The sequence below is a fragment of the Poecilia latipinna genome, unplaced genomic scaffold (assembly GCF_001443285.1).
Source record: "Poecilia latipinna isolate Pla-1442-1.1 unplaced genomic scaffold, P_latipinna-1.0 Scaffold164, whole genome shotgun sequence".
Lineage (NCBI taxonomy): Eukaryota > Metazoa > Chordata > Actinopteri > Cyprinodontiformes > Poeciliidae > Poecilia > Poecilia latipinna.
Genome location: NW_015112780.1, coordinates 39,980 through 52,091, shown reverse-complemented (window position 1 = coordinate 52,091; position 12,112 = coordinate 39,980). Strand labels below are relative to the sequence as shown.

The following is a 12,112-nucleotide window of genomic DNA, read 5'->3' as shown; positions in this document are numbered from 1 at the left end:
TTTTTTTTACAAAAATTGATAAAAAATCTAGTAGAAAAATAGTCAGGCCATGTTCCTGATTCAAGGTGAAAATGAAGAAGTTTCCTAGAGGATACTTTAAACTTTTATGGTCAGAATTACAGAATACATCTCACTCAATACAAGTGCATCAAAAAAGTTTTATGACATTTTTTTTTTAATAACCAGGAACTCCAGAGTGCTTTAAAATCTTTTTCAACAGATCGCTGACAATTCTGCCACTGCATACGTTTTATCCGCTTGGCTAACAGAGGGGTTGGTTTAAAGCCTGGGTGATTATGTTACTGATCCTGTTGGTTGCCTCCATGAATTTCTACAGAAGAAGATTCATTCATTGAAAAACAACAGTCCAAACTCATTGTTTTATGGTACACTTGAACAATCGTCTTTCTGACACAAACTGTGTGTGTGTGTGTGTGTGTGTGAGCGAGAGAGAAGTTGGTGCAGTCTTTTCTTGTTTCAGAGAAGATGAATAAAAATGCTTGATATGTTTGGATGCTCCATGGTCTGCTGCGCTTTACTGTCCCCCTGCAATGGATTTAGTCATCAGAGATGGACTATTGTGCTCATTCCTCGCATATACTCACAAACTGAGGGGCCTATTGTCACCCACAAGGTGGGCGCATGAGAGAAAGAGCCAGAGTAGGCAGGCTTGAAGTTGAACAGAGGAAAGGACAGAAAAATGAAAAAAAAAAAAAATGGACAGACAAAACAAGACAGATTGGAAAATAGAGTCCAGCCAGAAGAAGAAGAAGAAGGGAGACTGTGTGGTCAGAGAGTAGTGAGACAGAGCAGCAAGTGAGGAGCTGAATTCCAAACCAGCAGTTTCCAGACATGATACTGAATACACTTTGCATAAAGAGAGTCCAGAGAACAGACTCTCTGCTGACAGCTGTCTAGCTCTGTGAAATGACTGGCTGTGCTGCTGGGCGCGAGCCGGACAGGACGCCGAGAGGAAGAGCTGGACAAATCCTGTGGGGAGAATCTAATAAGGCTCATGACTACCTGAAATTAGCTTTTGATCTGGTCGCATCATATTTACTATTCATACTGATGTCTGCTGATGTAAGCTGCTGAAAGATTTACACATGGAGTTGGTCTTGATGTTACTTTCTCAGCAAGCACGGCGGTCTGAGTCACTGCACTGTCATCAGAACAGCGCAAGTCAGTGTAATTTTTCTCATCACCGCACCGAATGACATCCCTCTTGCTTAAAGATGGCATCATCGTATTACTTAATGCGCTGGCATCTGTGGCTCCAGTTGTTATTCCCTTTATGCGACTAAGTTAGTGCTCATATAATTGAATTAGCAATGTTTCCAGAGCAACGGAGGACAACTTCAGCTAGCTAATTATTATCAGGGCTAATTTTCTGCTTGACAAGCCGTAATCGCAAGAGACCAAACACTCGTGCATAAAATCCATCATGTTAGAAGAGGAAGAACCTTTGTTCTTTTCGCTTATTCCAGTAAGACAATGCACGAGGAGGTTGAGAAAGAAAGGGAGGCACAGTTTACATCTCTACTCTATCAGAGTAGCTGTTGCTAAGAAGAATATGCTGTGGGTAGTGTTTTTATGTGTAGAGTGCTGGCTGTGATGCCTGGAATCGATTTTCATTTTTCCCCCCTGAACATTAGTACAGAGCCGCACTATTCCTGAGCTTATTTACTTAAGTGGTGCCACGGCGTTTCAATTGAAACTCAAGCTTATCATTTGCATCTTGTTTTAGTTTTGCATGGAACAAACTTGTTAATGTTGAAAGGGCCTCTCCACTGCTAATCAACAGAAACACGAGCTTCTTAATAGAAGCGGACCGAGATTTTCGCTTGTTAAGTGGAACCGGCTAGATGGGAACTCGGGATCTGGGATCTTTTCCCAGCAAATGAATATAATAACTCCTTTGCGTGGAAGTTGTTGATGTAAGAAGAACACTCAAGGCTGTATTCAATTTCAATGAGGTCTTTAAAAATGAAGACTGTGAAGAAATTTGTTCAGAGTCCGACAAAGACAACTACACTTTGGTGGATCTTGGTCAATTCATTGTATGGCATTTTGAACTGGCAGCAGGTAATTAAATTATTTAGCTTGCAGTGGTCGACTGGCTCACAAGTCAGAAAGTAAAATACACATTTTTGGACTGTTGGAGAAAACCACGGCAACAGTATGTGCATGCACACTGTAATACAATGCGGTGAGGTAAGTGGTTCCCCCTTTGTGCTAAATGTACCTAAGAACCAAGCACTACAATGGCTGCTACAAGGACAAAGCCTTCTGAAAAGGATTAGAAATCTGCCACAGATCAAGTGGGTTATTTGACAAAAAATGTGAACAAGTTGTACGAAATATCTTTGTTCAGACCCACTTTATTAAAGTAGAGGATACAAAAAGCAATTTATAGGGTACTTCCTAAAAAGAAATCAGAATTTGATGAGACTCAGAATGAGTAGGACAAAACTTTACAAAAACCAGATATTGGAGAACATCACATCCCTATAGTCCTTGAAGGTTAAATTTTTATTTATTTATTTATTTATTTTAATGCAGCAACTTCTGATACAGCCTATGTGAGAAGTTGGCAGTCAGATGTTGACATAAGGCTCAGTGGTGCATCACATTGGCTTGACTGTGATTCACTCATGGCACAACAATGGGGGAAAAAACAACATTGATTCACAAGCTCAAGGTTAGTAACAGCTGATTATCTGAAGCTGAGCAGAGCTGAAGGAGTTGAAAAGGGGGTCTTAAAGGATAATACTGAACAGATTCAGAAAATAATATGGTATTCAGTTGAGAGGAAAACAAAGAAAACTGTACTTTTGAAAGGATTTTCCATTTTCCTTGGCAATGATATGTCTAAATGTTTTATCAGTTGGGCATGCTGCAGAGTTAAGTCTTTATTTTTTCCCTTAAACAGCACAAGCTTGAAATATAAGCAAGCAGAAAAATATCCACATCAGTGGAGGATGGAGGGGAGAAGTTGACAAGGAGAGGAAGGCCTTTTCAACTGTTCAGACATTGCAGAAACATAAGTACCAGATATTGACTCCAATCAAGGCCATATAGAGCAGAGGCTGAGTCAAGTTTCAAGGCCTGGCTCGTCCAACTTCAACCTTGTCTGCCATTCACTGTGAGTACATCCTAAATAATCTTGCTTTTTTTTTTTTATCATGTTAAATACTACCCTCTGCTTAAAATTCTCTGTGTCCCTCCGCCTTGAAACTAGTCCATCAGACAGTCTTTTTCTCTTTCCAGCTGGACTGAACTCTTTGTACTCCAAGGACTTATTGATGCCATATGCTCTGGGGTAAATTTCAAAGGCATTCTGACAATGAAAATGTCCACAGACATCAACGTAACATCAACTCTGTCTCTCCAGCTCTAATATCATTAGCATGTTATACTTTCTTTCTGTCCATTAACAAGCAATGAGGATATTTATAGAAGAAATTATCATTGCTGGGCCTCAGACCTGATCCATTTCCATAGTTGTGTGTTCACGAATGCTCACAAAAGTTGCAGACATATGTAGCATACCTCCGTGCAAGTGAAAGCATTTGTAGTTGTTGTATTTTCATACAGGTACAATTTTTTTCATGAAGGTACAATTCTGATCAAAAGGATATATCCGCACTCAATTAATTGACCGACTCTTAAAACACTGGGGAAAGTCCAAGGAACTCATTGAAGATCTAAGGAGAATTACAGATTCATACCAGTTGGGTAAGAGCATTGGTAAAGCAACAGTACTAGCTTACAAGATGCTCTGATATAGCATTAATCATATGCTATATGGCAAGACTGGAACCTGTCAAATTGAACTGAATTTTACATAGTCCCAGAGTGACAAGTCAAGAAGATCTGTGTACAGATAGCCCTATGAACAAGCCCAAGCTGTCTGCATAAAGGTTTTATAGCCAGCAGGATGTTTGTAGGAGTCAAGATGATATTTTCAAACCTAAGAAAACCCTATTAAATGTTAAGTTGTAGCATTTGGCTGTGGGGATGTTTTGCTGCCACTGTTGCTAGTACACTTCACAAGGTATATGGTGCAGGACCCAGCTACTAGAAAAAGAAAAAAAACTGGCCAATCTATGTCTCACAGTGGTGCCAAATATCCCACTGATCGCACTGATGTACACAAGGGTCGAAGCACGAGCAGAAATATAAATGGCCTAATAAATCAATGTGATTAAAATACAACAATTGATTTTAAACAGAAGAATTTTACTTCATGCTTTATGATTTAATTGACATACATTTTTATTTTTTCAGCTTAAATCCGACAAATTATTTTTCAAGCACATAATTTAAATTTAACTGTTTTTAAAACTATATTATTTTGATTTTCCTCTCACTTATTGGTGCATTTGTGTCTCTTTAATTAATTTGTTTATTAATTTATTTATCCCCCCTTATTTTATTTTTCCATTTGAACTTTTTACATTTTTCTGTCTCCTCTTTACCATATGCATTTCTGCCTCAATATGCAAAAGATGAAGAACGGTGTCTGAAGGCCTCAACTTCTGCTTATTGGTCGGTTAGCGTCTCAGCTGCAACAAAGATGGCGACTTACGATGCTGTACCTCCTGACTATTATTTTTTGTGTGGACGCTCAGACAGAACGTGGAAGTGAAGTTGCCTTCCAATTGCAGCGTCCAGATTCCTCCAGAGGTGGTCCAGATGTTGCGAGGTAGGCTAACGCTGATGTTTGTATTCTACACTCATCAGGAAAGAGAAAACTGAATGTCTTGCGACTCATTTGAATTCTGGTGCAATTGAAATTAACCTCTGCCAACTACTTGTGTTAAACTTTCTGTGTTGCCTCTTTCAGTCTCTGAACCACAGTCCCTCATAAATCTATTTGATCAATTGATGATTCAAGTGACGTGGGCAAAGCAACAAAGGGGAAATTCATTTAAGTCTTTCATGCCAAGCAACAATTGGAATGAGGCAACCAAGTCTCTGTGTAATTAATCTGTCTTTTACATCAGAATAGCATAAAGGGAAGGGAAGAAAAAAAAAGACTTTAGGAGAGATGAATGAAAAAGAACCACTCATTCTCTGCAAATTTCAGCAGTTGAACTTAGACTTTCCCTTGACTCTATAGTTCACCTCCAATCAAATGCAAACCAGGGACTTTATGCACAGGTCATCCTTAATTTGCCCCAGGCACTGGCAGGGATTACCAGATCCCATTCTTTTACGGGGAATGCATCTTGGTGGTGAAGGGGTGATGGGCTCAGTGGAATCCCTTCGCTCATTCTTCAGCACCAGCCAAGCGCGGGATGAAACAGAGGAGGGAGAAGGATTATGAGTTTGGATGGGATAGAGCATCTTTAAAAAGCATCTGTGTCCCAGCAAGAGACCACAAAAGGCAGACTCTGCATGAATCCTTGTCTCTCTGTTGGGGGGCTTCCTTGCTTTCACGCTCTCTCACTTCTTTTTCTAACAAAGCAGCCCCAGATCACGCCTTAAACGCCTTTCTGCCCAACAGATTCTTTCTTCCTTCTTACTTTGTCGAGCTGATTTTCTCATTTTCCCCTTCCAATCATCTTTACGTCAACAGGCCTCTGTCTACATTTTTCAAACTCCTTCATTTTTAGTCATCATACTTTCCTTCCCTCTCTTCAGTTTACGTATTGGCAAATATAAAGTCTGGTCTGAGATCTACAAAAGTCTTGATGTTGCCTCCTGGAAACTAAGTGATCACCATGTCAGTGATGGTAAGAGTGGGCAGCAAAATACTCAGCGTAGCGAGTGTGATTTAAATAGTCTAAAAGACAAAGTAGAGAGGACAAAACATACCAAATGAAAATATTTAGAGAGGACAGATGAATATACATGCATGAACCAAAGATATGCGAACATAAATTACATTTAAAATGAAATTACTTTTGTGGCTTTGTCTGAAATGTAAAGTCACAAACTGATGACCAAACAATCTTTACGATCATCTGGTGACATTGAAAATTTACAATTTCATTAATTCCAACAAGTTGTCCAAGTCCTGAAGCAACAAAGCAGTCCCAGACCATCACAGTACCAACACTATGTTTGACTATTGGTGATTAAAAAGCCCAAACACTTTTTTTCACAGCACTATAATTTCATGCAAGCATCTTAAAATATAGATTTAGACAAAGAAAACATTTCTAGCACTTCCCCTTCCTTTGTGTCTCGACACAAGGCTGTGACAGCCACATGCAACGGCACTCTTGCATTCTGTGAAGCTGTTGTGACGTGTGAAACTCTAACTCGTTTCACCGTGACAGCCTGAAGTTGTGGAAGCTGGCAGCATAGTGCAACTATCAACAAATGTTTGTCAAAAGCAGGTGGGGTTTTTGTTTTTGCCACGAGAACGAAATGAGCAGAGGCAGCAAGAACAAATTCACTGGAAAAAAAAAAAAACTGTGCTAGTCAGGCGGTGGAGTCACAGAGAAGAAGAGAATTACGACTCACCTGGATCAATGTCAAGTCTTCCAGGTTGAGCCTGAAGAGGTGATTTCTGTAGAAACAAGTAAGTAGATGTAGATGTTTATTTGTTACTGAGAGAAAAGGTAATTTTCTTGATGGCGTATCTTTGGTGCGTCTTGTGGCAGCATTTATCCACAGTTAACCTGTTTCTTCCTCGTTAGTAGCACAAAAATGTTCTAGAGGTCTGATGACCTTGTGTTTCTAACATATTAATATCAATTTATAAGTGTCAATATGAAAGCCCAGCTCACTTCTTTTTTAGTTTAGTTAAAGGGTTTTACTGCAGAGACATTTTTACTGTAATGCCATGTTTTAGTGGGTACATTTTGAGGCATTCTGAAATAACTGCTGACTGAAATTCACAATTCATTGAAAATAAAACATGGTGAGGATTTATGGCTGTAAAAATTCCCCCCAAAAAACAAAAAAACAACAACAACAACAAAACAACAACAACAAAAAAACAAACAAACAAATGAGCAATGAGTGAGTTTATGAGACATTATTCACCTTCTGCTTCTGGCAAGCGTTTAGTATCACTTTGTGTTTTTGAGCACGGAACAACAGTTTAAAGGCCGAAACAAAAACTGCATGCCAAATCGTAGTTGTGCTGAAAGGATGGTAATAGAACGCAACTTTTTTTTTTTCTTCTGTGTTTAAAAAGTGATTGGGAAAATGGGCTCATATGTAATGGGAGCAATCATTGCTTTTCGTAAATCAATTATCTATTTTCAGAGAATACACTTGCAAGCACGCACACATGGCGCACATACAAAATAGTTTTACAAAGATCCATCAATCTCCCGAGGTGCATCCATCAGAAAAGGTCTGTATGTGGCCTTGGCCCCCCGTTTTACTATATTGATATTTACATCGATCCCACTTTTTTCCCATTATCTCCCATACTTTGAACCCAGCCTGCTGCCATCAATCTTGGCGCATTACCCGCTACAGTTAGACACTTAGCAGCTGTCGAGGTGACACAGAGAATTTCATCACGTCTATTGTCTTTCACCTTTTCGTTCCCCCTTTGAGTACTGTGAGAATGTAGAAACGGAACAGGCAAATTTGTCAAAGGAAACAAGTGTGCTATAACATGTTTGCAAAGAACCTTTTAAAAGCACTCAGTTACAGCTTTACAGATTGAACTGCTCCATATTCCAATGCAACTGTCAAATCTTCCTTTTTGCAACAAACGTAAATGCAGAAAAATACTGCATTAAGTGGCAGATATATTGCAAAAGGCAAACGCAGATCAGCCACACTCCCACTTGGTTTATCCAAAACTTTAACTAAAACCCTAAACCAACTTTTTGCCCTCAGTTTAATAGGTCATATTGAATGAATGTGGCATTACTCATTCAGTTTTACAGTCTATTTTCCTGCAAAGGTAAACACATAATGGAAAGTGTTGAGCCCCCATAACATAAGCAATAAGTGCATCCACACACACCAACAGAGACACATCTGGCTGAGCTTCAAGAAGACAATGAAGTTCATCCTCCGAAGCAATTTTTCTTTGGCATCTGAAGGGATGTATACAGAAATTGATCATTACTCATGCAATGCTGCAGCAAACACCGAGAAATGAAACGAGGCACAATCAAATAAAAGGCAAGAAAAGAAATATAGAAAGATGGAGCCAAGTGGAAGCAAAAGAGAGAATTAAGAAAAAAAAAAAACAATAATAGATGCCAGTTACCTGGCACCAACGATCAGTTCATTCTGGCCAGGGTCGAAGGTCAGCTGTGAATAATCCACCGTGCCCTCTGCTTTGAACCTGAAAATCCATGGCTCCATCTCTGCAAAAAGAAAAAAAAAAAAGAAAATAAACACCAGAGGACACGCAAACTTTGAGCCTATCAGAGCAGCTTTGCCTGCAGATGAAAGTACAAGCTCAGTTTAAAGTGTTTCACAACCTTCAAAGGTTTGGCCCCTAAGACCAAAAAAGCTTAAATCTACGACTTTGTCTTTTTACCGTTGATAATTCAAACTGGAAAAAGAGACAACTTTCTTAATGTACAGATAATTAAGTCTTCTTTGCTATTCAGTTTTAATTATTTAAAATGACTGCTGAACTCACATCCCTTCTCAAGAGGCACAGACAAATCAGCTAGCGACTTGTACAACTGCCAGTTTGACTGACTCTGACCTATGACTTGTCAGGTCAAAGTGCGACTTGGTCAACCACGCTCTCTGAAGCTGTGAAGGTGAAGGAAAGTCGCCTCAAAGTAACCTGGTTTCAGCGTGGTAGCTGCTCGTCATTTCTCTCCTTTGCCATTATGAGTCGCTACAGAAAAGGCACCGTGTGCCACGGGATGTCAAGTGATACCTGCCCTTAGGATGCTTTTTGCAAAGTGTAAGTAAGTTGGCAAGGCTTAAGCAGATAACACTAAGGCTGAATGTGCTACAGCTGTGTTGCTGTGTTTTAATCTTTTAAGCTTTTAACCTCTCCGTTTAGGAAAGTGCTGGGTATGGAAATCTTGGCAACCTTTTAGAAGTCTCAGAGGTAATAGTAGTCCACATTTTCAAGAAAAACACAGAAACTAATGATTACATTTAGGACTGCTTTGTGCAAATAGTATGTGTTAACGACCAATTAGAATACTTGACGAAATGAAAACCTTGCTCTGCTTCACCTACTAATACAATAATTAACAGCTATTAGCTTTTTACTTTGTATTCGGGGAACAGTGAAAAGTATGGCCCCTCGACCCCACAGAAATCAACCCAAATTTGGTTCACAAAAATCAATCTATTTCATGTCTAAAACACAGATTTAGGTAAATAGATGCATATAAATTAGCCAAAAATAGAGTTAGCTCTTTCTATATGACTCCAAGCACTCCAAGCGCTGCTGAGCTAACTAGTAAAACAAACATCATGTCACTTTCACAAAATAACACCTTGTATTGGCTACATATTAAATCAGGATTAACACAACTGCTGTATAACACAATATAATCTGTCTAGGATGTGCCTTAAATGAATACATCCAACTTTACCTCCTTAAGCAGCAGTGTTGATGTGAGTGCACAGCCAGCATATCTCGATTTTTCTACAGCTTAATTTATAACGTTTCATTTTGTGCTTTAATCTGCAAGGAGAATGGGAATGCAAATATATATCCGCATTAATTACTCTTGTCTCCCGATTGTACGCGGTGATTAAAATCTCGATTCTATAACCAGAATATCAGCAACAGGTACCTGAATTCTTTGTATGTTTATGTCCTATGTTTGTTTGAGAGGTTTCAATGAAATGTATACTTCATGGTGGATAAGATTAAACTCTTTTTTTTTTTTTTTTTTTTTTTTTTTTTTTTTTTTTGGAGCCTGAGATAGGCCTTGGAGAACATACAGACATAAAATGAGATAGAGATTTCCCAGACAGGCGGTGACATCTTATCCACAACATACTTTTTCTCCCGGCGCCCAACCCATTAACCCCTGACCAATCAAATCAAGCGACAAGGAGGGCCTGTCTACCATCTGGTTACTCGATAGGTTTAGTCGATGGCAGTCAAACGGTCATGGTCGCTCGCTGTCATAATATACACTCTCAGTATTACTTACACCTGGAAACTAATAGAGGTAACTTAATCTGGATGAGAATTTAGAAATACGTCATATGAGAAACATCAGGTAATGTTTTTATTAGTCATTGCAATGACTTTGGAAAAACTCATATCTACATTTTCAAACTATGAGCAGACGATGTCGATCAGAGGCATCTTTCTGTCATATACCAGAAGCTCTCATTCAGGGCCAGAACAGAGGGAGAGGACAGCTTGAACATCCTCCCCGAAACACATTATCTGCTTCTTCAGGCACACCTGTCAGACACTCTCTCCCTCGACTGCATTAAAAGGGAGCACTTCCAGTTTCAGTGACAAACGTGGGATTTCTGAGCGGTTCAAAACGAAGACAAGCAGCGGGGGAAAAAAAAAAAAAAAGGAGAGAGAAAAGAGGATCCTCCAAAGAACATCTGCCGCCTCCAACTCACATAACGGGACCGAACCCTGGCTCTCGTAACAAAACAATATAATCTGCTGAGAGACGGCGCCGTGTATGCAAAGGCACATTCCCCTCGCCATCTTTCAAGTCTCCAGTGAACAGTACAAAAACATGACAGAGAAGAAAGTGCTAAGTATCAACCTAATAAATTTTAATTAGCCACGGTGAAATAAATATAGGAGGCCACGATCATCCTTCTCCCTAAAGATTCCCACTAAGAGACATTGCTCTTCTGATTTTATGGGGAGACACCGAGTTTTAGATGTGCAAATCCTTTTGCTCTACTGGGCTTTTTTTTTTATTCCATAGGGAAGATCCTCAGCATACAAATATAGCTGTGACAACCCCCCCAGAGGGGGAAACGGTACTTGACGAGCCCCAGCTTCTCCCCATAAATCTCCCAGACTCACTAGGGGGGAAACTTGCTAGGTGCTGAAGCGTGTCTGCGTTTTTGTCTGTCTGACTCTGTGTAACGCTTTACACAAGTATTCATACAAAAATGAACTTTTTCAAACCTTGACACTTTGTGACACTAGACTTCTACATATTTTGCAGTGAATCTACGATTAAAAAAAAAAAAAAACACAATATGAAACAGTATGTAATTGTCAGGTGTAGGAAAAACAATAACATTTTTTAAACTATGGTGTGCATTTCTATTCAGCTGCCCAAATCTGTTGACAGTAGCATTTCACAAATACGCCTGTTTGTTGAAGAGTGACTTTGCGAGTTTGTACAACTATTGATTGAAATGTGTGCCTTTTATTTTCCTGCAAAAATAGTTCAAATTCAGTAAGACTGCATGGAGAACATGTGCAAACAGCAACCGTAAAGTTCAGGGGGGGGTTTTTATTGGAAGAAAATGTCAATTTTGAACTTTGACAGGGGCATAAATGAATATGCTTTGACCTTATCCACCTCATTATCAGTCACCATATAAACTGTCTGCTGTCTGTCAGAAGGTCTTTTGGTGTTTTGAAGGCCCTAACAGGTTTTCTTACAACATAGTCCTGTCAAAAAATAAACACGTTCCACGTGTTTATTGTTTACTACATGGCTTGTGGCAACCTTTACAAAGGCCATTTTATAATTTTTTTCTTACAAAAATGTTTTTCTTCTTACCACTCTTCCATGTAGAAGTTGTGGCTTGCAAGACTAATATATTTTCTGCAAAAAGTTTATGTCACCTGAGCAAATCACTCATTGCTAATATCCAGCCTGTCAGTTTCAATTGAGCATAAACCTTTTTTCCATGAGTGACAGAAATACTTAAGTGACTCTTAAAGACGATTGGCTGCACCGAATTTTATTTGGCGGTACTTTAGTAAAATGGGCAGAGAGTAGATGAATCCCACACTTTCATACTTTTAATTCTATATTAGAAAAAAAATATTTCACCCCCAACCCACATAAAATTCCAATAAAATGCATCTACATTTGTGTTTATAATGTGACAAAATACAAAAATATCACATTATGATTATTTTTATGATATTCTGCATGTGACTAAAACACAAAGACAGCAAATCTGTTGTTGTTTTTCAAAAAAAAAAAAAAAAGAAAGGGGAGTCTAAAGGTTAAAATCAACCACAAAAACTTTCAAA

General features: G+C 39.0%; 1 protein-coding gene across 4 annotated transcripts in view; it reads right to left on the bottom strand.

The window, feature by feature from the left end:
- sema5a (sema domain, seven thrombospondin repeats (type 1 and type 1-like), transmembrane domain (TM) and short cytoplasmic domain, (semaphorin) 5A) overlaps positions 1-12,112 on the bottom strand; it is a 173,679-nt gene that overhangs the window by 121,956 nt on the left and 39,611 nt on the right. For all 4 annotated transcript variants that reach the window (XR_001424644.1, XR_001424643.1, XM_015029807.1 and 1 more), the window contains exons 3-4: positions 8,195-8,294; positions 6,478-6,523 (exon numbers count right to left, since the gene is read on the bottom strand). Coding sequence is in view for 2 of the 4 variants with exons in the window: in XM_015029807.1 (XP_014885293.1) it covers positions 6,478-6,523; positions 8,195-8,294 (146 nt within the window). In the remaining 2 variants the exon portion in view is untranslated. The remainder of the gene's footprint in view (positions 1-6,477; positions 6,524-8,194; positions 8,295-12,112) is intronic.